This window comes from Phacochoerus africanus, chromosome X (genome assembly GCF_016906955.1).
Source record: "Phacochoerus africanus isolate WHEZ1 chromosome X, ROS_Pafr_v1, whole genome shotgun sequence".
Taxonomy (NCBI): domain Eukaryota; kingdom Metazoa; phylum Chordata; class Mammalia; order Artiodactyla; family Suidae; genus Phacochoerus; species Phacochoerus africanus.
In genome coordinates, this window is record NC_062560.1 from 60,736,342 (window position 1) to 60,761,412 (window position 25,071).

At 51.3% G+C, this 25,071-nt stretch overlaps 1 protein-coding gene across 7 annotated transcripts in view; it reads left to right on the forward strand.

The window, feature by feature from the left end:
- The first annotated feature begins 10,933 nt into the window (after positions 1-10,933).
- The window catches only part of DLG3 (discs large MAGUK scaffold protein 3), a 53,395-nt gene continuing 39,257 nt past the window's right edge, over positions 10,934-25,071 (forward strand). For 2 of the 7 annotated variants that reach the window (XM_047764952.1, XM_047764951.1), the window contains exons 1-9: positions 10,934-11,323; positions 14,616-14,666; positions 15,088-15,212; positions 15,408-15,577; positions 15,878-16,014; positions 16,361-16,505; positions 17,250-17,409; positions 19,032-19,188; positions 19,601-19,703. In XM_047764952.1, coding sequence (XP_047620908.1) covers positions 10,967-11,323; positions 14,616-14,666; positions 15,088-15,212; positions 15,408-15,577; positions 15,878-16,014; positions 16,361-16,505; positions 17,250-17,409; positions 19,032-19,188; positions 19,601-19,703 — 1,405 coding nt within the window. In that variant the 5' untranslated portion in view covers positions 10,934-10,966. Of the gene's footprint in view, positions 11,324-14,615; positions 14,667-15,087; positions 15,213-15,407; positions 15,578-15,877; positions 16,015-16,360; positions 16,506-17,249; positions 17,410-17,651; positions 18,129-19,031; positions 19,189-19,600; positions 19,704-20,510; positions 20,673-25,071 lie in introns of those variants that run through there. The other 5 variants (XM_047764950.1, XM_047764953.1, XM_047764954.1 and 2 more) reach the window with 5 other exon arrangements.

The following is a 25,071-nucleotide window of genomic DNA, read 5'->3' on the forward strand; positions in this document are numbered from 1 at the left end:
CCCGAGGACAGGAGGGGGCTCTGTAACTGACTCTTCAGTCTCCCACTGCACCCACATTTCGCCCCGGTTCATGTTTCCACACGAAGGGAAATCGAACCAAGAGTCTGATGAGGTCAAGAGGTTTGTCTCTCTTCTCTTGCCAGATTGGGACGCGGGGTGGCACCGGCACCTAGGGACAAGGTCTTCCGGGGGGGCGGGGCGGTGCAGAGCTGCCCCGGGAACTACAATTCCCAGAATGGCCCTGTACACTTCCGGTCTCAGGATGGACCGAAGCGAGTTTGAATTTGTGTTCCCGCCCCCTCTTATTCCTGGACCCCGCCCCTTCCTTTCTCTCTCAGCCCCACTCCCGCCATGCACACACATGCACACATATTCACAGGCCGCCGTGCACGCCAACATACCTGGCCTGCAGCTGGCTCGGTGGGCGGGGGCACCGACATGCGACAGACAGGGAGGCAGGAGGAGCGCCCGGAGCCCCCGCTGCGACCGCTGCCTGGTCCCCGTCTTCTCAGAGGTCCACGCCGCCTTGGACCACCTCTTCCACACACCACGTTTTCAAGCTGCATTTCCGTAGTTTACCCCGTTCCCGATCCCGCCCCTCAGACCGACTGCCGGCCTCAGCTCTGGGGCGCCCAGCCTGTCAGGTACTGCCGGGCTCTCGCCTCTCAGCATGGATCTACCCCCCGCCACCCCACCCCCACCCCGCATCCCTACTCTTCTGTCCCCTCCCAGTCGCCCAGCCTTGCAGCCCTGCAGCCTCTTCTTCCCCTCCCCTTCCGAGCTGACCCTGGCCACCTCCAGGGTCTCCAACCCCCTGCAGCTTCGACCTCTCAGCTCCCAGGCTCACAGCTGCAGTCCTCTAAGCTTAGAGTCCAGACTTTCGGCAAAATGCCCCAAGTCCTTGCCCCTAGCCCCTAGCTTGAGCCTTGAGCCTACCACCACGCATCCTTCCCCTCTTTCCAGGAGGACTGGACAGCTATGGCGCACTTAACCTCTGTGGGGGCCCTGGACTGGAGACTGAGAATGACAAAAATTTGAGGGCGGAGGGCCAAGGGAAGCTACTCATTGGGGTTCGGATGCAGTTGCTCTCCGTTATTTTTAGATACTGACTCACAGCTTCTGGCATCCGGGTTTGGGGCTAGCAGGCTGGGCTAGGGGGCTATTAATAGAGCTGAAGCACAGCTCCGACCCAGTTCAGTTTAGAAGCATACCCGGAGCAAGGAGCCTCGGCCTGCTAGGGTGCTCTGTGGAGATGTTCTGGACTGGGGCAATGGCTGAACAAGGACCTCTCTGGCTGCCAGTACCTCAGCCTGGTATCTCTACCATGGAACTCTTGAGGGAAAGCCCAGGAGGAAACTCTGGGCACAGCTCTCCCCTAAGCTTGCCATGGCTTGGGGCTCTGCCACAACGATGCTCCTACTGTACTAGCTAAGAGTGAAGAGTCCCAAGTGGAGGGATTACTGTGCCCACGGCTTTGGCCTGCTTGGACCTACTTCTGGGTCAGAATGCTAGGTCACTAAGAGGAAAAGCTGTGGATTTCTAGTTGCCAAAGGCCCTTGTAAGGATTGTGTGCCTCAGCATGGTCCTAACAGAGGGGGCACAGAGTGGAGAGAATTTGCCAGCCCCAATCCAGACATAGCACTAGGAAGTTGCCAAACTGTTACCACCCTCCCATTCTTTCTGTTTCTTTCCCTCTTGTTGGGCTCTGTCCCTATTCACAGTAGTCAACAGACCTCAGGATCTCTCCCTACTCCATAGAGAAATCTAATTCCGGAAAGCCACGGAAAAACTTGTCTCCACCACTTGTCATTCCCATGGTGCCCGCTTTATTTTAATGGGCTAAAGTAGGAGTTCCCTCAACCATACATTGGGAATAGTAGGGAAATCTTGATACCTTATTAGACTAATCACCAAAATTATTTCCCCCTGCACCCAATGTGCTAGAATTCCCATCCACCAAGGATGCACACCCACAGCAATGCCCCTTACATGCAAACCAGAAACTTTGGCCTTCAGCAACCCCAGTCTCTGGCTCCCAGGTAAAACTGGAGGGTGTTTGAGCTAGAGTGATTATTTCTCCACACAAAAAGATTGGGACCACCCAATGAAGCAGTATTTTCAAGAATGAGCCCAGATTATTAGACAGCAGCGGCGGCCATCTGCCACTACCTCATCAGTTTGCTAAGGGTGCTGAAAAGGTGGTGGATGGGTGTGCAAATAGTCTGCCTGCTCCCAAATCCCTTCTCTGGCTCCTGGGTTGCTTCAGTGTCCACGCAGGCCTCCCGGTTGCCTAGCAACCACTGCTGCCTTCCAGGGGGACCTTCGCTGTTTTCCACCTGTAGGGGGCACCTGGCTCCCTGGGGCTACAGGCTGGAGCTCTAGCAGTTGAGAGGAGGTTCCAAGTATCAAAGCATCTCAGGGTTACCGACCTGTTCCCAGGCTTGCCAACTGAATCAGTCCAGTGTGAGCAACAGAGAGCCTGTGGAGTGGGGAGAAGCTCGCTATGAATGTAAATGGATTTTATTCATTTCCATTTATGAAAATGAGAGAAGGAGAGAGAGACAGAAACAAACACCAGTCCATGGGGATGGTGTGTGGGGAAGGCAGTTTGATCCTCTCCATGCACTCCAGGCTTAGCAATGCTTATTGGTCCATCAGAGCTGTTCAGAGGCCCAGGCTATAGGGGGCTTTTTTTCCTGAGCTACTTTTAAGATGTGGGAAGAGTCTAGCATGTGATAGTACTGACAATCTGCTGAGCATATAAAAGACTTTAAGGTTCTGGATTACCAGCCTCGCCTGGGCCTGGTCATGAAGGAAGATATTCATTCATTTATTCATTCAACAATAGTAATTGAACTTAATCCACCACGTACTAGGTAATGTGCTAAATGCCTTACATTTAATCCTCACAAAAACTCTCTGATTATTTCCATTTCACAGATAAAGAAACTGAAGCTCGGAGTTCCCGTGGTGGCGCAGTGGTTAGCGAATCCGACTAGGAACCATAAGGTTGCGGGTTCGGTCCCTGCCCTTGCTCAGTGGGTTAACCATCTGGCGTTGCCATGAGCTGTGGTGTAGGTTGCAGACGCGGCTCGGATCCCGCATTGCTGTGGCTCTGGCGTAGGCTGGCAGCTCCAGCTCCGATTCAACCCCTAGCCTGGGAACCTCCATATGCCGCGGGAGCGGCCCAAGAAATAGCAAAAAGACAAAAAGAAAAAAAAAAGAAACTGAAGCTCAAGAAGTAAAGTAACTGCTAAGGTCACACAACTAGTGACTGGGTTGGATCCAAGTGAGCAACCACTGTGTGCCAGGGTGTAAGAATACAGAAAACAAGACACTTCTACCTAATGAACACCTTAGTCACCCTTCAGGACCAAACAAAAAAAATGTCATCTCTTTTGTGAAACCTTTTTTTTGTCTTTTTTTGTCTTTTTAGGACTGCACCCACAGCATATGGAGGTTCCCAGGCTAGGGGTCTAATCGGAGCTACAGCTGCCAGCCTATGCCACAGCCATAGCAACACCACAGCCAGAGCAACGCCAGATCCGAACCACGTCTGCCACCTACATCACAGCTCACAGCAATGACAGATCCTTAACCCAGTGAGTGAGGCTAGGGATTGAACGCTCGACCTCATGGTTCTTAGTCGGATTCATTTCCGCTGCGCCATGACGGGAACTCCGGTGAAATTTTTCTTAAGCCCCTTGCCTCCTACAAATAGTTGATAGCTTTAGTTTTTGTATACCCCTGTGAAATGATCTGCTTCTATATTTCCATTTCTCTAACTTTGAGCACCTCAGAGACAAGGTCTGTTTACTATTCATTGGTACCTGGATGCCTGATAGACATCTCAAACTCAACATGTCAAAATCTGGACACCTGATCTTTTCCCCCCAAAGGACCCCTCCCCTAAAGCTGTCCTCATCTCAGTAGATGGAAGTTTCACCTTTCCAGTTGTCTGGCTAAAAAACCTTGGAACCACACCCCATATTCAGTCTGTCAGCAAATCCTGTTGACTCTCCCTTTGAAATACATCCAGAATCCAATCACTTCTCATCACCTCCAGTGCTACCACCCTGGTCCAAACCACCATCACCTCTCACCCAGATTACTGCAGTAGCCTCCTGACTGGTGTCACAGCTTCGCCCTTGTCCCCTGTGGCTTATTCTCCTCACAGAAGCCAGAGTGATCCTGTCCAATGCAGGTCAGATCATGTCAGTTCTGCACACAAAACCCTCCAATCTCTCCCCATCTCTCTCAGAGCAAAGCCCAAATCCTTCAGTGGCCTTCAGGCCCTACATGATCTGGTCTCCTGCCAAATCTCTGATCTCATCTCCTAGTACTTCCCCTACCCCTCTGCTCCACCAAGCCGCGTCTGCAACCTACACCACAGCTCACGGCAACACTGGATCCTTAATCCACTGAGCAAGGCCAGAGATCGAACCCGCAACCTCATGGTTCCTAGTTGGATTCGTTAACCACTGCGCCACGATGGGAACTCCAGGTATACTTCTTATCCAGGACCTTTGTACTGGCTATTCCCTGGCTAGGTATACTCTTCTTCATGGCTCACATCCTCATCTCCCTCAAGTCTTTGTTCAAATGTCACCTTCTCAGTGAGCCTACCTTGACCAATCTATTTAAGATTGCCTCTATTCTAATTTCCAGTATATAGTAAATACAGGGTATAGAGGAACAAGATAAATGACATCACAAGGGAAAAAGACAGACAAATCCATAGGTAGGATAGTCTGCAAAACAACTGAGTGGTACTTTTCAAAAAGCCAATGTCATTAAATTAAACAAAAAGATGGGAGACTTCTAGTTGTGGTCTCAGTTGGAGTAGATTTGCTTCTCCCTATTTCTCCCACTAAGGAAGGCTAAAATTCTGCACATGGTATATAAAACAAACATAAGAAGATATCAAAAGAAGGAGGAAAGTGCAGACTTGACTAGGTGAGTTCTCTGGGTTTTCTTGTTGCCTCATATATCCCAAACTGGGGGCTGGAGAAACCAACCTGGAAATACCAATGGGCACAGACCAAAAAAGCCTCAATAAAAGCCCACTCACTCTCTCTAGCGCAAAGATTAGCAAATGGGCAGTTTAGCTGGACAGGAGAAAACTCTTAGACAGTAACCACTCTCCTGCAACCAGACATCACAGAAAAAAAAAACTTCAGCCCCACCCATGCCAGCCAGCAAAGAACAAGTAGAAACCAAGACTTTCCCTCTCACCAGGCTCCCCTACGTTCTCCAGGGTATTGTTAGAGACGGCTGAGTAGGGAATCTGGACTTCCATCCCCACAGGGTAACCTGAGTGGTAGCAGAGTCTCAAAGGAGGCCTAGCGGAGAGTCAGGACTTTTGCTGTTACCCTGTTCTTCCTCCCCTCCCCATCCCACTCCCCTACCACCTTCACTCCCACCCAAGATGAGTGGAAGCCACCTGGGGAGCAGGAAGGAGGCCCTTCAACCCCTCCCAGCTAGGGAGGTGTCAGTGGAGGCCTAGTGGGGAGCTAGAACTCCCACCCCTGCCCAGCAGTAAGGAGCAGCCCCCATCATGGGTATCAGTGGATGCCGAGGAGGGAACTTGAACTTCTGCCCCTACCTGGCAGTAACCAGACAGTGGTCCTTTCCATTAATAGTAACAGTGTCATAAGAAGCCTACCCAAAACAAAGACTGAAATAAAATTGAGATTCTCATAATGTTATTTTGAAAAATATCTGGGATGCAATGAAAGTTCACTCATCATACCAGCAACCAGAAGCCCCTCAACTTGAATGAGAAATGATCCACAGTGCCAACACCAATGTGACAGAGCTTTCAATGATCTGAAAAGGATTCTAAAGTGGCCAACTTTTTTTAATGCTTCAATGAGCAATTACAAATAAGCCTGAAACAAATTTTAAAAATGGAAAGTCTTAGCAGAGAAATAAGAGATATGATGGAAATTTTTGAACAGAAAAACACAATAACCAAACCAAAAAACTCAGTGGATGGGCTCATCAGCAAGCTGGAGAGGATGAGGAAAGAATCAATGAACCTGAAAATAGAACATTAAAAATTACCCAATCTGGATGAGAGTGGGAAAATAGATTTAAAAAAACCCAACAGGGAGTTCCCGTCGTGGCGCAGTGGTTAACGAATCCGACTAGGAACCATGAGGTTGCGGGTTCAGTCCCTGCCCTTGCTCAGTGGGTTAACCATCCGGCATTGCCCTGAGCTGTGGTGTAGGTTGCAGACGCGGCTCGGATCCTGTGTTGCTGTGGCTCTGGCGTAGGCCGGTGGCTACAGCTCCGATTCGACCCCTAGCCTGGGAACCTCCATATGCCGCGGGAGCGGCCCAAGAAATAGCAAAAAGACAAAAAAAAAAACCAAAAAAAAACCAAACCAACAAATTAACAGAGCCTTAGAGACCTGTGGGACCATAACAAAAGACCAAATGTTTGTGTCATCAGAGTCCCAAAAAGACAAGAGAAGAGGATAAGGCTGAAAAAGTCTTCAAGAAATAATGACTAGGAGTTCCCTGGTTGCCTAGTGGTTAAGGATCTGGCATTGGCACTGCTATAACTCAGGTTTGATCCCTGACCCAAGAACTTCCACATGCTGTGAGCACAGCCCCGCCCCCCCAAAAAAAAGATATGTATAGAGAGAAATAAGAAATAATGGCTGAAAACTTCCTAAATTTGACAAAAGACATAAACCTATGGATTAAAGAAGCTAAACAAACCCCCAAACAGGATAAAGTCAAAGAAATCCATGCCAATACATATTATAATCGAACTTTTAAAAAAAAGACAGAGAAAATCTTGAAAGCAATAAGAGAGAAACACCACTTTACCAAGAGAGGAAAAACAACTCAAATATCAGTGATTTCTCACCATGGTGGCCAGAAGGAAGGGACACAAAATATTTCAACTGTTGAAAGAAAAGAACTACCAAGCCTGAATGCTGTATCGAGTGAAAATATCCTTCAGAAAAGAGGGGGAAATCAAGATATCCTCAACACTAAGAGACCATGACATCAAGAGACTCACCCTAAAATAATGGTTAAAGACAGTTTTCAAAAAAAAAAAAAAAAAAAAAAAAAAGGAAGGAGTAGTTCCCGTCATGGCTCAGTGGTTAACGAATCCAACTAAGAACCATGAGGTTGCGGGTTCGATCCCTGGCCTTACTCAGTGGGTTAAGGATCCGGCGTTGCCGTGAGCTGCGGTGTAGGTCGAAGACATGGCTCAGATCCCACATTGCTGTGGTTGTGGCGGAGGCCAGCGGCGACAGCTCCAATTAGACCCCTAGCCTGGGAACCTCCATATGCCGTGGGAGTGGCCCTGGAAAAGGCAAAAAAACCAAAAAAACAAAAAAAAAAACAAAAAAAAACCAGGAAGGAAATGATAAAAGAAGAAATCTTGGAACATCAGGAAGGAAGAAAAAATAGAATGAATGAGTAAAAAAATGTAAGTACAAAAAACAGACTTTCTTCTTTTGGGTTGTCTAATACTGTTTGATGGTTAAAACAGTAAGTATAATATCATCAGATGTGGAGCTCAAAATACGCAGAGGAAATATTTAAGACAACAATATATAAATGGGACAGGGTAAAAGGGTAAAGAGACGTAAAGTAGGTAAGTAAGTAAGATAAGTTAGGTATAGGTAGGTTTAGGTAAGTATAGGTAAGTTTTCTATACTTTCCTCAACCTGATAAAATGATGATACCAGTAGGTCTTTGTGGTGACAAAACAGTTCTGTATCTTGATTGCCAGTTGTTGGCTCTATGAGATTGTTACGGGAATCTCTGTGTGTGGTAAAATGGTATAGAGTTATATCCACATTGTACCAATGTCAATTCCTGGTTTTGATATTATACTATAATAATGTAAGATGCAATCATTGAGGAAAACTGGTTGAAGGGTACACAGGCCCTCTTTGTACTATCTATGCAACTTCCTTGTAAATCTATAATTATTTCAAAATAAAAAGCTTTTTTAAAAAGATTGGGACTGTTTTAGTGGCTGATGGCACAAATGCAATATGACAGCCTTGATTACATTATGGTGTTAACAAATATTAAAGGCAAGTTTGGAGAAATTTGAATATAGAGTGGACATGAGATGAAATTAGATGTTATGAAATTATTGTTAATTTTCTTAGATGTCATAAGCATATCGGGGTTACGTTAGAGAATGTCTTTATTCCCACAAGATGCATGTTGAAGTATTTAGGGGAGGAGTGTAATTAAATATGTAACTTAAATTTTTTTTGTCCAGGTAATATTAATTTTTTTATTATAGTTGATTTACAATATTCTGTCAATTTCTGCTGTCATCATGTTCCACCACGAGTGATTGGATATAGTTCCCTGTGCAGGATCTCATTGCTTATCCACTCCAAATACAGTAGTTTGCATCTATGTAACTTACATTTGAATGGTTCAGAAAAAAGAATAGAGCAAATATAACAAGGCATTGCCAATTGTTGGCTCTATGAGGAAGATATATAGGTGTTCATTTTACTGTTCTTTTAACATTTCTGTACATTTGCAAATTTTCATCTTAAAAAGTGGGGGTAAAAAATTTGAAGAAAAAGGATCACAACCTCATGTCCTCCCCTAGTATTCCTAATCCCTCGTTCTCTGCTCTTTTTCTTTTTTGTTCACAGTACTTATCACCATGTGTAGTAGAATATAATTCACTTATTTATTGTGCTTATTTTTGTCCATGTCCTCTCACTAGAATGTAAGCTCTTCATTTGTTGTGTTTTGTTCTGTTCTGCTCTATCCTCAAATCCTAGAATAGTGTCTGGCACATAGCAGGTACTCAGTGAAGATTCGTTGAATTAAGAATGAATTTCTGGGAGTTCCCGTCGTGGCGCAGTGGTTAACGAATCCGACTAGGAACCATGAGGTTGTGGGTTCCATCCCTGCCCTTGCTCAGTGGGTTAACGATCCGGCGTTGCCCTGAGCTGTGGTGTAGGTTGCAGACACGGCTCGGATCCTGCGTTGCTGTGGCTCTGGTGTAGGCCAGCGGCTACAGCTCTGATTAGACCCCTAGCCTGGGAACCTCCATATGCTGCAGGAGCAGCCCAAGAAATAGCAAAAAGACCAAAAAAAAAAAAAAAAAGAATGAATTTCTGTAGCCCTAGGGCTTAGGTCAAGGTCTTGCACAGAGTAAATATGCAATGAATATTCACTGAACTGAGATCTGAGTTCGGCAGGAAAACTTGGAATAGACCTGTTGTACTTGAGTGGTTCAGAGCATGGACTCTGGAGTCAAATGACCGGGATGTGGATCCTGATTCTGTCACTTCCAGCTATGTTACCTAACTGTATTAACATCTCTGAGCCTCAGTTTCTCATTGGTAAAAGTCAGGCAATAATAGTAGCACCTTGGTAGGGCTTTTGTTTGCATGTAAACCACTTAGGACTTGGTAAAGACTCAGTAGTTTGTAGCTAATGACGAAATAAGAATAGCAAACAGGAGTTCCCGTCGTGGTGCAGTGGTTAACGAATCCGACTAGGAACCATGAGGTTGCGGGTTCGGTCCCTGCCCTTGCTCAGTGGGTTAACGATCCAGCGTTGCCGTGAGCTGTGGTGTAGGTTGCAGACGCGGCTCGGATCCCGCGTTGCTGTGGCTCTGGCGTAGGCTGGTGGCAATGGCTCCGATTCAACCCCTAGCCTGGGAACCTCTATATGCCGCAGGGGCGGCCCAAGAAATAGCAAAAAGACAAAAAAAATTAAAAAATAATAAAAAATAAATAAAATAAAAACAGAAAAAAAAAAAAAAAGAATAGCAAACAGATAAGAGTTTTCTCAGCCTGTCATCCTTCCTCTATCTGCCAACAGGCTGAGCCAGGTATTCCCAACTCTTTCCCAGAGCCCTGGGCTTCGTTCACTTCAGATCTCTTCTTACCTTTCCTCCTGCTGAACTTTCTTTACTGTCTTGGCATCCTGAATTGCTTTCCTCCATCATAACATGCTGGAGTCAGCGGAGGAAACAGGAGTCTGTGTGCAAGGGACAAGAGCTTAGGGCTTTCCTTTTCTCCTGTTCTAAGCTTGAGTCCCTCATTGGTAATGGGAGCAGGTCAAGTGTGAGGTTATAGTCATTTGGGGGCCTAGAGGTTGAGAGTACAATAGTCCTGAGGAAAAGGCACTGACAAGAGAGTAGCCTCATAAACTGCCTTCTTCCTTGGTCCCCTGTTAAGAGAGAGCACCTTACTCACCTTGTTCTAAGGTCCCTTGGATCTGTTCTGCCGCCTCAGATCTTTACTTCTGGTGGCCCCAAGCTCAGAGCAAGGCTGGGGACCCATTGAGCATTTCCCTGCAACTCCCTCTTGGTAGTGGGGTGGGGTGGGGTGGAGAGGGCGGAGGATGGACTGAAATTGGGGAGAAGGGGGCACGGATTGGGGGGCTGAGTTCACCCGTGGCTCAAGTCCCCTGCCCCCGCCTTAGGGTCAGTGGTACCCCAGATATCTGGGAAGCTGGGGCTGAGCCTAGGGGCACCAATGCCTCTGTTCCTTTAAGAAGCCGCTGTTTAGCATTCCTGCCGCTGCCGCTGCCGCTGCCTGATTCTGCACGCTGATTGGCTAGAATCAACTGAGAAGGGAGCCAAGGAGAGATGCTCTTGACTCCACTCAGATCCATCCTGGGGACCAGTGCAGGAGCGGTTCTCGCAGCACCCAGCTTCTGCCCAGGCTCCCGCTTCTTCTTTGCCGCTGGGCCTCGGCCCAGGAGCCACGACGGGCGACACGGAGCCGCCAGTGCTGGAGGGGGAGCCGTGGGTGCGGGGCAGCGTGGGGGCAGAGGCCCCGGGACGCCCGCCCGGCCCCAGGCCCCGCTCCGCCCGGGCGCCCCCACGGGTGCCCCCCCCTTCCTGGTCCGAGCAGTGTGAGTGTGCCCGGGAGCCCAGCGGCGGCGGCGGCGGCGGCGTGGAAACCGGCGTGGGCTGGGGGGTCCGGGCCGCGGGGGGCAGTGCCATGCACAAGCACCAGCACTGCTGTAAGTGCCCCGAGTGCTATGAGGTGACCCGCCTGGCCGCCCTGCGGCGGCTCGAGCCTCCGGGCTACGGGGACTGGCAGGTACCCGACCCCTACGGACCGGGCGGGGGCAATGGAGCCAGCGCCGGTTATGGGGGCTACAGCTCGCAGACCTTGCCCTCGCAGGCGGGGGCCACCCCCACCCCCCGCACCAAGGCCAAGCTCATCCCCACCGGCCGGGATGTGGGGCCAGTGCCCCCTAAGCCAGTCCCGGGCAAGAGCACCCCCAAACTCAACGGCAGCGGTCCCAGCTGGTGGCCCGAATGCACCTGTACCAACCGGGACTGGTATGAGCAGGTATGGAACAGCGGTGGGGGGGGGAGGGGCAACCCGCGGGGGCTGAAGAATGGGGGCCTAGGGGCCTGGGGTGCAGCAGGGACTCCAGGGGCTCCAAGCCAGCCGACCCTGAGCCCTAGCATTGCAGCTGGGCCAAGAGAGGCGGTGGGAAATGTGTGCTTCCCTGTGTGTGTCTGTTGGGGGGGTCTCCATTTGGAGGGGATTGGGAAGAGCTGTGTGTCAGGAGGTGAAGGTATGGCGGAGGGGCACATGTTCTTGTTGGGGGGGATTGGGCTCCTCTCAGTGCGGGGTTTAGCAGTGTCTCTGTGTCTGGCAGGGGGCGGGAGGTTCTGCGGGGGCTGTGTGTGGTGTGTCTCCAAAGAGGGGAGGAGGGGGCATGGTGCTTTGCGTAGGGGGGACATGTGTGTGTGTGTGTGTGTGTGTGTGTGTGTGTTGAGGTGTGTGGAGGAAGGCAATGGAGCTCCTGTGAATCTATGTGGAGAAGCCCATGTGCCCAGCTCACTGAGCCTCATCCCTTGATGCCACGAGTCCCTCTCTGTCCTAGTCCCTTTGTGTGTGAATGTGCACATGGACATGTGGGGATGTCTCTCTGAATGTGGAGGTGTCTCTGTAGATGAAGCTGCAGGGATGGCTGTATTTTCCTGCGTGTGTGTGTATCTACATGTATATGTGTGTGAGCATGTGGATGCAAGTGTGTGCATGCATGTACCTCTGTGTGTGTGTGTGTGTTGTCCCTGGTGAGAGGTGCTTGACAGGCAAAGCAGGGGAGGGGGAGGAGGCGAGGGACACGTCCCAAGCAAGGCTGAGAGGCTGCTGAGAAGGACGACTCTTTTGTCCAAGCAGCTCTGAAGTGTGTGTGCTGGGGGAGCGGGGTGGGGGGGGGGAGCTGAAGCAAGCTTCCTTGCTCCAGAGCAGGCATGTTGCCTAGATCCAGGCAAGGGGAAGCTGCTCTGGTGCAGGGACTGGCTCCAGTGGGGCATGTTCCCCCTTCGGTACCCCCAGATGTGGGAGAACTTGGCCCCCTAGCCCTGATTTGGCACAGCTTGGGAACCCCTGGGTGCTGGGCATAACTCCGGTTTCCACTCCCTGCCTAAACTGCCAGCTTAGAAAATGGAAGGAGCATCTGTGGGAGAAGCAGCAAAATGGAGGCTGGGCCGGCAGAGCCAGGTTCCTGGCATGCATGGCGGAGGGCCTGTCTGGTCGTTTGGCTCTGCAGCCCCCAGGGTAGGGAAAGGGGAGGAGAAGGCTTTACTGTGGAGGGCAGGTGCTGGCTGCCCCAAGCTGGTGACCGTACTGGCCACCTCTGTCCCCCTTCAGGGATCGGATATGCTCTCGCTCAGAAGCAAAGGTGGGGACTTCCTCGGGAGAGGAGTCCTCCGTTTTGGCCTTCAGTCTGTCCACACTAGCTGTTTCCCGTGTACCTTGCCTCAGCCCCTGGCCCTCTCCAGCAAAGCCCCCCTTTCTCTTTTTCTCCTCCATCCTAGGACCCTTCCCTTGTAAACACTCTCTCATGCTTGTCCTGCTGAACTGGGAGATGGGTGCCAGTCCTAAGGCTGGGGCACTTGGTCAAGGTTTGTTTGCCAGGGCTGATCCCTAGATGGCTCCTGGCTCTGGGAGCTGATTCCCTGGGAGGGGCAGTGAGAGGCTGGAGGGTGGACCAGTGGGAACCAAGAGCTGCTGGGTCTTGCTGGAGCTAGGCTTGAAGCACGGCTATCACATGTGGCCACACATGGTATACCAGATGTATATAAGAGCTGCATGTGAATCCTTTTGCCTGTGTGTCTGCTGCATGGTACTTCAGGTGGCTGTCTTGGTTTCCCAGCTCTGAAGAGCCATCTGATCAGGGACCATAGTGGGGCTGCAGAGAGTCCTCCCACCAATTCCTAGGGCTTCAGGCATAAAGTCCTGGGGCCAGGCTCAGAAAAGATGGAGGCATGACTAGCCAGCCCTTTCCTCCTCTCCTCCTCTCTGCTTTTGAAGCTTAAGCTGTATGGGGTGGAGTGGGGAGGGAGAAGCAGAGCAGGGCTTGGTGAGGATACCTCACCCTAGGGGTGCAGCTCCTCTCTTCAGAGAAGGAGACCAGGGGTCAGGAAAGGGGCATCATGGCCAGAGAAAGATGGGGAGGGGCACCAGTCTATCTGGGAGAGAGGCAAGAGGCTATCTCCATTCTTGGGGATGAGCATGAGAGTCAGGGAGCAGGTGCTACTTGTCTGTCCAGGTTCACATTTTCACTTGACAGTGGCCACGAGTATGTCCTGTCTGGGAGGCTACTTCTATGGGTTGGTCAGACCAACCCTGTGTTTCCATCCCCTTCCCTTGCTTCTCCTCCCATAGCTATGGCATGTTGAAGGCCATGGACTCTGCTCCCTGTCAGTCCATGGGTTGTCAGCTTCTCTCTCATGGGGAATCTTGTCTACTCTGCTTCTGTCATACCCCTGGCTTTGCCTCTGACTCCTGACTGGATCCCTTTCTGCTGGGAAACACAAAGGGTTTGGGATCAAAAGCCCCTGGGTAGAAAATGGATTAAGACTTTGACTCCGTCTGCCCATTTGAGGAATCGGGTTCTTGGGAACACAGGAGATATAGACTGAGGGTTTGTGAAATACTTTGAAGGGGTAACTTTCCTTTTTCCCACGAGCTCTGCTGGGGAAGGTGATGAGTGGCCAGAACATCAATGGGCTTGGCAGCTTGCTTTAACCAAAAGAGCACCTGGAGATCTGGGTTCTAGCCCCTGCCCTGCCACTAACTCCCAACATGCCCTTAGGCACAACCCACGTCCTCTCTTGGCCTCAGTGTCACCATCTGTCACATGAGGGAGGTTGAACAAGATGGTGTCTGTCTGCTGTCCTACCAGCTCTGACATGGTGGCAGTCTGTGATCCCCAAGTCAGGGAGAGCTGTGGTTCAGAGGGGGAGCAGGTCCCTGTCCAGGCCACTGGGTGCCCCCATGGATGCTGAATGTGGCATGGTTTGCCTGCCATGTTCCATTTCTGCCATCCCCCTCAGGCCAGCCCTGCACCCCTCCTAGTGAGCCCCGAAACCCCAGAGCCCAGCCTCTTGGTGAGTGCACCACTGGCTGGCTTTGTCCCAGAAAATTGATTTGGGCTAAATGAGCAGCTGGGTTTGGGCTGATATGGCTGGAAGCAAGGGGAAGGGGACCTCCTTAGGGTCAACATATCCCATCGGTGGCCAAAATGTGTCTTGGGGTCAACTGGGGATCTCCAGAGGGCAGATGGCTGGGTGGGATGGTGGGGGCAGGAGGCACTTAGGGCATTGCCTGTGTCTTCCTGTAGGTGAATGGCAGCGATGGCATGTTCAAGTATGAGGAGATAGTCCTTGAGCGGGTGAGTCTGGTGGTGGGACAGAACAAAACGGGAGGGGATGGTGAGAACCTGGAGATGGGAGAGCAGTGAGCCTTGGTCTCAAGACTAATGGGGACCTGCACTGAGAGGATGGGGAAACAGTGGCCCTCAGAGGCTACACCACTGCATCAATCAATCAACTGACTAACAAATATTAATTGACCTTGCTTGCTGAGGCCTGGGGAATTGGGGAGGGGATGGCTTCACTGAGGCCTCCACGCCAGAATGGTCAGCACAGGCTGGAAAGCTGCTCGATTTCTGACAAATGCGGCCCGGTCTGCCATGGCCCCTTCCGAGGCCTGGAGAACCTGCTCGGGGCAGGAGGAGGGGTAGATGGAGCCCCAGAAACTCTCCCTCATGCCCCCTGTGTGAGCAGACTATGCCCCTCCACTTCCTTCTACAGGGCAATTCTGGCCTGGGCTTCAGCATTGCAGGTGGCATCGACAACCCTCATGTCCCGGATGACCCTGGCATCTTTATTACCAAGATCATCCCTGGTGGAGCAGCTGCCATGGACGGGAGGCTGGGGTAAGGTGGCCTGGTGGAAGCAGCACGAGGGAGGGTGGCAGGGCAGGATGGAGGCAAGCAGAGGAGAGCTGCCAGGCAGGATGACCCTTCCATTAGATCTGAGATGGGGAGAGGGAGAGGAGTGGAAGAGGAGGAGGTAGCAGAGGGGTGGAGGGGTGGTGGCATGGTGTCACTCCTCTTGGGCTTCCCCCACAGGGTGAATGACTGTGTGCTGCGGGTGAATGAGGTGGACGTGTCAGAGGTGGTGCACAGCCGGGCGGTGGAGGCGCTGAAGGAGGCCGGCCCTGTGGTGCGGTTGGTGGTACGGAGGCGACAGCCCCCACCGGAGACCATCATGGAGGTCAACCTGCTCAAAGGGCCCAAAGGTGCGGCCCTCTGGGTTCCTGTGCTCTGGCCAGAGGCCCCTGGTTGGCCCTGTAGGAATCAGAAGGAAATACCCTCAGTCCCTGCCTGCCTCCTTGTTCCAGCTCACAGCCTTCTTTCTCCACCTCACCTCTCACACTTACTGACTGATGGCAGCCTAGCGTTTGGGACCCCTGGGGAGGGGGGGGCTCCTGTGGGGCCATTGGGTTGCCCAGTGTGCGTGGAGGATTGGGTTTGGGATTGACTGAGCACTCTAACTTCTCCTTGTGTCCCTCTCCCACTCCCTGCTGGCTCCCGCCCAGGCCTGGGTTTCAGCATTGCTGGGGGGATTGGCAACCAGCACATCCCAGGAGACAACAGCATCTACATCACCAAGATCATCGAGGGGGGTGCTGCTCAGAAGGATGGACGCCTACAGATTGGGGACCGGCTGCTGGCGGTGAGACAGCCTTCTGGGGGATGCCCAAATGGTGGGGTGGGGAGGTAGAGCTCTAGCAGCCTCTCTCTCCACCTAAACCTCACTCAGGGACTAGGCATCCTAGGGGAATTTCAAGAGCATCATCTGAGTTGTGCGTCTCACACACCAAGGCTCTGGTCCTCTTCATGGCTGGAACTCCCTCATCTGCCCACTCCTACCTCCTGCTCCTCTGCTCCTCACAGCACTATATTTGGGCCTCTGTTAGATTAGAACACTGGTGAATTTCACAGAATGGGCACCCTTCAGTGTTCCCTGGGGAGGTCCTTCCTTCTTCCCAGTGCTAGCCCCAAGGCCTCTCCTCTTCTAGGTGAACAACACCAATCTGCAGGATGTGAGGCATGAGGAAGCTGTGGCCTCACTGAAGAACACATCAGATATGGTCTATCTGAAGGTGGCCAAGCCAGGCAGCATCCACCTCAACGACATGTACGCACCCCCTGACTACGCCAGCAGTACGTACCTATCTGCCTTGTCCCTGGCCTGAAGCCCTGCCCCCTGATTTCTGGAGGGGAAGAAGTTCATATTCTTTATTAAGAGAGAAAAAGAGGAGTTCCCTGGTGGCTCAGTGGGTTAAGGATCTTGGCACTGTCACTGCTGTGCCTCGGGTCATTGCTGTGGTGTGGGTTCAATCCCTAGGCAGTTCTGCATGCCATGGGTGCTGCCCAGAGGGAGAGGGGTCGGGGGAGAAGGGGGAGAGAGAGAGAGAGAAGACTAGAGAGCTGAGTCCAAATCCCAGCTCTGTCCCTTATAGCTGGGCGCCCTTGGACAAGTCCCTTTCACCTGTCCTTAGTTTCCTCTTTGGCAAAAAGGAGCTAATGATATATGTGCTGCCCTCCTCATAGGACTGCTGCAAGGATCAAATGAGATCATGGACGAGAAAGCCCTTGGAAAACTGTATTAGGCTGTAGAGATGTGAGGGATTATTATTAGTCACACCTCTAGTCATGTCTTTCTTTGTAGACTGCCTTGACTTTAGTTCTTTCTAAGACTCACAGGAGTGAGCTCAGGATTCAGAAAGGGACTGTGGAGGAGGAACCCTGGGGGGGGTGAAGTGGGGAGGAGAGGCCTGAGGAATCAGCATCCCTTGGTCTCTTTGCATCTGAGGTGGGGGTTGGGGGACAGCCCTTGGTGGGGAGTCAGGTAAGCTACCCTCCTGGAGTGGTCCCAGAACTTTTCTCTCACTCATTCCATTCCAGCTTTTACTGCCTTGGCTGACAACCACATAAGCCATAACTCCAGCCTGGGTTATCTTGGGGCTGTGGAGAGCAAAGTCAGCTACCCTGCTCCTCCTCAGGTTCCCCCTGCCCGCTACTCTCCCATCCCCAGGCACATGCTGGCTGAGGAGGACTTCACCAGGTAAGGCCCTCCCCATTCCCTTCATCCTACCTAGGGATGAGGAGGAGAGGAATCATTTCTGGCTGGCCATAGGCCCTCTCCTAGTATGGCAAAGAAGAGAATAAGGCCCTCAGCTGCTCCTGTCTTTGAGGTCCGAGGCCCCTCTCAAGGGAGGGACAGAGGTGGCTGCAGGGACAAGTTCTACCATCAGGGGGAGTGCCAAGGGTGAGGTCCCCGCCTGAAAGTGCCGAGAAGGGGTGGCATGGAGCGTTCAGAGATGCTGAAGAGGTGGACGCTGCAGGGTTTCCTGCTCTGAGGCAGTTGCAGCCCCCTCTGCTGCAATCATTCCACGTTAGAGAAGGACGCAGTTCAGCCGGTGGGGCTGGCGGGATGCTGGGAGGCTGGCAGGCCGGTGGCCTCGCGGGGGGCGGCCCCGCCCCACTCTGGCGGCTGCTGGCTGCCGCCGCCACCGCCGTGGAACTGGTCGGGCCGGCCGGGGTTCCGGGGGACAGGTTTGCTGTGGGGTGGGGCCTGGGAGGCTGCTGGGTTGGCTGCAGTGGAGCCGGAAGAGTAGGCGGACCGGGGGGGGGGAGAGCTGAAGAAGCCATGGAGAGGGCACGCAAGTTCTCAGGCTCCGGCTTGGCCCTGGGCTTGGGCTCGGCTTCAGCCTCGGCCTGGAGGAGGGCCTCGCAGAGGTGGGCCTGGCCCCTCCGCTCCCTGCGGCCTGGAGGGGATGCCAGGTAGGAGGAGGGAGGGCTTCAGCCAGAGCATCCGGGACTCAGGGAGGGAGCCTCGCGACCGAAACTGGGAGCAAGAAAGGGAGCGTCTGGGACCTGGGGCTCCTTTGATGAAAGATGCTTAAAGCAAAGGCAGTGGGCTGGGCAGGTGTGCTGGGAGTGGGGTTGTATGGATATACAGGAGCCTCTGCTGCTCTCACTTGATGACACTGTGACCATTTACAGAGGGGTTCCATGGACATAGTTAGTTGGAGTTGGAGTTGTCAAGTGTTTGCCTCTTCTTTTCATTTAGGCTCCTAAGCTCCTTTGGGGGACCTGGAATTTCTTTCTTTCTGTCTCCCACATCACCCAACAAGGGTACAGAGTGATAGTTGGTGACTAAATCTGTTCTGGGGGAAAGTAGGAGGGGTCATAGTTGGTGGGTAGAATTTTGAGATTGCGGAGGAGCATGTGTAAAGTAACTATGCACAGTTTGTGGGTGGTAAATGCAATCAACCCCAGGGCCATTCCACAGCCCCTAGCTGATTCCCCTTCTGGTGACACCAGTTGGGAGGATGGGAGAATCTGAGGAGGAAGAGGACCAGTGAGTGGGCTCTGAGATATGGTCTCTGAGATATGGTCTCTAGAGCCCAGGATAGGGGTTTCTTGACCTGAGAGAGTTAGGGACTGTCCACTAGGAAGTTGACTCCAAGCCCTCGGGAAGAAGAGAGGAAGAAGAACTGAAACTTGGCACCTGGCAGCAAACAGTGGCCAAGCAGGTTTCAGAAGAGAAAGGGAGCAACTGAGTATCAAACGTAAGGGACCCAAGTCCTTCTCCAGCCATATGGGCCTTGTTCCAGGCTGGCCCTCACAGGAACAAGAGTTTGTACCCACCATGTTCTGACCCTTCCACTCTCTTCCCACCAGGGAGCCTCGCAAGATCATCCTGCACAAGGGCTCCACAGGCCTGGGCTTCAACATCGTGGGTGGAGAGGATGGAGAAGGCATTTTTGTCTCCTTCATCCTGGCAGGAGGCCCAGCTGACCTGAGTGGGGAGCTGCGCAGGGGAGACCGGATCTTGTCGGTGAGGAGACAAAGGCGAGGTGGGAGGATGGGAGCTGAGCCAGTCTATAAGGGAGGAGGGAAGACCTCGATTTCTCCAAGGAATGCTTGAAATCGGGGAAGGCTAAGAGCTAGAGAAAATTTAGACTCTCTTTATATGTGTCCTTGGTGAGGGACAAGAGCCAGACTTATCCCTAAGGAGGAAGTGAATATCTCTTGGATCTTAACCCTGGTTGGCATTTGACCCCCACAAAGATAATTCTTACACTAGAGATGTTATATCCTTTAGGTCTTATCTTAGGGGCAAGGATGGGATATTGAGAGAGGCATCTGAGTAGGTTAGGGATGGACTAGCCATCTCCTTCTCCTAACTGCTATGACAGAGGACTCCTTTCTTGCTTTTGGGGCGGCTCATAACTCCTCTCTTTGGACAGGTGAATGGCGTGAACCTGAGGAATGCAACTCATGAGCAGGCTGCAGCTGCTCTGAAACGGGCTGGCCAGTCAGTCACCATTGTGGCCCAGTACAGACCTGAAGGTAGGAGAAGGAAGGTGGAACAAGATGACTTGGGGAGTTTAAACTTATCCTAGCTGTTGGCTTTTTGCCATCCTAGGTTACAAAGCCACTTGACCAGGTCCCTTCTACCCTAGTGCCGTAACCTCTTCCTGTCTCGTTTTCCTTCTGGGCTGAGGTAGGTTTAGGCAGCTTGGGAGCATCAATCAAGGCTGTGCTCAGAGCCTGGTGATTAGGGCTGCAGTGCCAGCTGAAGACCAATAGTGGGCAGCAGCCTACGGGAGGAAGCACAGAGATTGGGGCGACTGGAACAGGGGGAGGGGGGAGCAGAGGCAGAGGGCTCAGAGGCAAGGGACCTAATTGTGTGTACCCTGGAACTGGGAGGGTAGCTCTTGGTTAGAAGGACCTGAGGAGCAAGAGTACCGACCTCTTAAGAAAGTTTGAGCCAAACCTCTATGCCCCCACTCCTCCCCTTATCAGAGTAACCATGAAATTCCCATAAACGCGCTAAAAAGGGTGATGCTAGGCTCTCCCCTGGGTAGGGAGTCAGAAGTGGAACCCCTCCTCCCCCTACGGGGGTCTTTCTTTGTGTTCTTTGGGAGCAGTCCCCAGGCTGGGGCGGGTGGGCGGGACTGGTTATGCAAATGAAGGCGTTTGATTGGCTAGGGCCAGCCACGGCCCCAGGTGCCGAGGTGAGCTGCGGGTTGGCGCGCCGGTGCCAGCCGGCCGGCGGGGTGGCCATTGGCCGGTGGAGCGCGGCCTCCAGCCGCACGCCCCGCCCCCTGACCCAGGCGGAGAGCGGCAGGCGCCCCTCCTTCCCCCTCCTCGCGCGCCTCAGGCGTCTCCTCCTCCTCCTCCCTCCCCTCCCCCTCCCCTCCTCCCCCCTCCTCCCGCGCTCCCCGCTTTGTGTCCGTGGTCTCCCGCGCGGGACGGAGGGGCCGGCCGGAGCTGGCGCTTTTTCAGCACTGGACCTGGACTCCGACCCGGCGCCAGGTGAGGTGGGGCGGACGGAGGTCAGGCCCCCTCACAGTCCCCCCTGGCCTCTCTACGGTTCTGTTCTCAGACTCTTTTCCCACGCTACGCGCCCCCAACTCTGCGCTCTCCTCGGAATCCCTGGGCCGCGCGTCCCCAGCCCCGCGCTGCTTTGGAGCCCCTCCCGAGGGCCCCCGGCGGCCCCGCGGAGAGCCTCGTGGGGCTGAGCCCTCCCGCCACTCGGCCCTTCAGGCCTTCACTCACCTCTTGGCCATCACCTCTCCCCACCCACGAACTCAACTCTGCCTATTCCCTCCCGGGGCCTCTGTCCGCTCCCTCCGCCTCCTCCCGGTCCGCGGCGGCACCCCCAGCAGCTCCCTAATCCCCGTCCTCAGAGGAATTTTCTCCGTCTTCCCTCCCCAACACGCATTACTCCCCCAACCCCCACCTGGCGACCTGGGAACCCCGGAGGTGGGCTTGGTATTGCCGGGCCCCTCCCAGCCCGCTTTTGTTGGCGAGCGTTTCCCGACTGTTGCAGACTCCTTTCGCCTCCCCCTCTTTGTAAGGCGGGCCTTTGTCCCCTGGGGCTGCAGCTCCTCGACTCCTTGGACACCTAGGCCCCGAGGGCCGGTTACTAAGGTGGAGGAAAGGCCCTTTCGCGGGCAGGTGCTCCGTTCCGTGATGGGAATGGGGAGAGGCTGGCAAGCCCTGCTGCAAAGCTGTGAGGAATAGAAAGCGCCTACCTTTGTCCTTTCCACTCCCCCGCTGCTCACGTTCAGCGCGTCAAGCCCGGAGCCCGCTGGCCAAGGAGAGGGGCCTGCCACCTTCTGCACTAGGCTCTCTTGTTGGGGGCAAGTGTGGGGAGGTAACTTAACAGGCGAGCATGTTGATCTGAGGTAGTGGGAAAGAGGGATGCACATGGACACTTTGAGTCATTTCTCTCTATGTGGGGTGTCCAGGTTAATGACAGGAACCACACATTAGGGTTATTGTTTTTATGATGCCTACGTGTGCCATTTGCTTCTCAGTGTAGAGCTCACCGTCTGATTTTTATTAGCAACCAGTATTTATCCATTTCATGCCCGCAACTTAGGCAACGTAGGTTCTGCAAAGAAAATGGTTTCTCTTGCGTGTGTGTAGGAGAAATTGATGTGTTTCTTTCAGTTTTGCTCACTGACGTTGGGCACATGGAAACAGTACTGTGAATCTGGTAGTATATGTTGGAAACTGGTGACTACATATTTCTGTGAGTTTTGTTGGGAGAATGTAATTGGTTTGCATAAAAAGCTGCAAGTTGTCCAGGGTAAAGCGATTCCTGCAGTGTTCTTCGCTCTCTGAGCCCGTTTCTGAGCATTTATAATGTTTGTTAAGGTGCTGTCTTATGTTAGGTTCGCTACCATTTGCCAAACAAAGCCTTTCTTCTCTTAGGATTTATTTGAATCACTTTAGTCGTTAAGGCTCTGCCACCCCAATCTCATTTCTTTCTTTGGTTTGGAAAATCCAACAGAGCCCCAACATGCAAAAGCTTTTTTTTTTTTTTTTCCCCATTCGAAAATGGACCCTTGGAAACAGGTCCAGAGGGACTATCAAGCATTCCATGTTGGGCTCTGAATTTTCTTTGATAACGTGATAGTTTAAAAAAAAATAAAGACTCCACGTTGATCGTTTTATAATTACATTAAATACTGTTCTTTGGAAAATTGCATCACATAGGCATTTACAAAGTGAATAATCCAAATATATGTCTGTTGGCTAAAATGGCAGAGACTGCATATTATTGGCCACGTAAGTGTTCATTATTTGTATTTTTTTCACATGGAATGTGGGAGCTGGAAAGGATCACATAGTCCAACCTCTCATTTGTGCAAACCAGAGCAGCAGCCTGAGAGCAAGGACATGATTTGCCTAAGGTCATGAAGGGAACGTTGCTGAGGGTCAGCAATCAGTTTAATCATGAGGTCCACCAGTTGGGACAAAGCGTGCTTGGGAATACCTGAGAAACCTAAGACCTAGTTGGAGAGAAGGAACAACAGGAAAGGAACTGGGGAAATAATAGAAGGGAGACTAGGCGAAGAGAGTGGAAAGATGTATTGCAGCATGGGGAAGATTAGAGTGATCTCAGTGATGGCTCCTGAGGCACCATTACCAAACCAGTGTAGCCTATAGCTAGATATCCTTTAGTATGAGAGCTGAAAAAATAGCTTTGACTAATTGGAACAATCAGAGTAAGAACAATTTTTCTCCCTTTTTAAACAGCTTAATTGAGATATGATTCATGTACCATATAATGCACCCATTAAGTGTACAATTCAGTGGCTTTTAATGTATTCACAGATTTGTGCATCCATCATCACAGTCAATTTTAGAACATTTTCATTATCCCCTCTTCTGAATACATAGAGTGCAAGCATTGGAAAGGTGTTAGGTGTAGGACAGTTACTTCCTGATGTATCTCACCTGGGCAATTAGGGTCTGAAAGGCAGCTCTAACTTTGAGATTCTTTCATATATCTCCTTTGCTTAATGGGTTGAACCCATAATGAAGACAGGGACCGTGTCTATCTATTTAAACTTTGTATTGTGCCTAGTATGAGTGCTTTACAAATATTTTTATGACGAAGCTTTGAAAAGTATTAAAATAGAAATAGAAGTGCTAAATGAAAAGGTACCACAGTGAGAGATGCTATTTAATAGTTTTACTTCTGATTGCTTCAAACTGTTGTGGACACAGCAATCCTACCTATTTAGCTAAAAATAGCGTGATGTTCTTGGGCATGTATAATCCTGCTTAAATTCAAATTGAAAATTTAAAAAACTGGCTCTTGGTAAAAGCTCTCTTCCAATCTATTCTAAAATGAAAAATTACTTTTCTGTGACTTGTGGGACTGTTCCACCAAGGGAAGGATGGGTTTCATGTGAAAACATCTTGATTTAGAAGCTGTCTCCTACATTTCCTCCCTAGTTACTTTGTGTCAGCCTCTGTTTATAAACTGAGCTAGTATTTTTTTGGGAAACCCATTTGTTTTTGGCATAGAACCTGAACCCTAAGTCAGGAGGTAAGCCTGGTCACTAAGGTAGCCAAACTGAAAACTGATCCTTTGTGACCAGTCTTTTTAACTGGAATGTAAAGCCAGACAGACTGGGGGTACCTGGGATGAGAAAGAATGAGAGTTTTCCATACTTAACGTGCTGAAGAAGCACACTTTTCATCGTGGAAACACCTTGAGGTAAGGCCTGGAAGAGTTAAGGATCAGTGTTGATAGTAACTTGAACGCATAAAAGGGATATTTTCCCCATAACATTTAAGTAACCACCCCATCTCCACTGTTTGAGAATGAGGGATGTAAACATAGCTGCACCCTATCAGCATGGGTAAAAGTTTATCAAGACAGAGAATCAAAGTACTGAAACTCCTATTGCTCTCCTAAAAGAAGGCTAATGTAGGGAAGGAAGACAATGAATTACAGCATTTCTATGCTGAACAATTTGAAGGCAGCTAGTATTGTACTTATTTTTGTGTCCCAGGACCTAGTCCAGAGTCTGGCACATGGTTGAATTATTGAGTATCTCTATGTTTTAGATGGCTTTGTAAGCATTAATCTCAGGATATCCCTGTGGGATAGGTGGTATTATTCCCTGTTTTACAGATGAAGACAATGAGCATCACAAAGGCTGAGTGACTTGCTCAAAGTCAAACAGGCAGTAGCAGGGCAGGATCAAAATTTGCAGTCAGATTTCCTGAGAACCTTATGTCCAGGGGTTTTGCCAATAGATCACAACCACCTCCCTCCACAGCAGAGAAACTGTGAGCTCCCTTTCCCTACCCAACGATACTGCTCTGAGACTCTTCAGGTGCTGGAAGCTGTTAACAAATGGAATAAAACCAACTCCCAAGTGTTAGGTTTTTAGTATTGATGACCACAAATTCCTGCATCAAAGGAGGAGGTAACCTGGGCATAGAGGGGTTGCTGGAAGCCTGGGGGAGACCCCCTCTCTTGCAAAAAGAAAGTGGACTTAGAAAGACTACCATGAAATGATATTGTGGGGGGAACCTCAGGAGGAGCCAAAAGATGGGAGTTGATTGGCTTGCCTTAATAGCAGATGTGTGCAGGCTTAAGAATATTAATACAGGGAGTTCCCTTCGTGGCTCAGTGGTTAACGAATCCGACTAGGAACCATGATGTTTCGGGTTCGATCCCTGGCCTTGCTCAGTGGGTTAAGGGTCTGGTGCTGCCTTGAGCGTGGTGTAGGTCATAGACACAGCTCATATTTGGCGTGGCTGTGGCGTACGCCAGCAGCTGTAGCTCCGATTGGACCCCTAGCTTAGAAACTTCCCTATGCCACAGGTGTGGCCCTAGAGAGCAAAAAACAAAACAAAACAAAAACAAAAAACCCAAACCAAAAACAACCCAAAACACGCA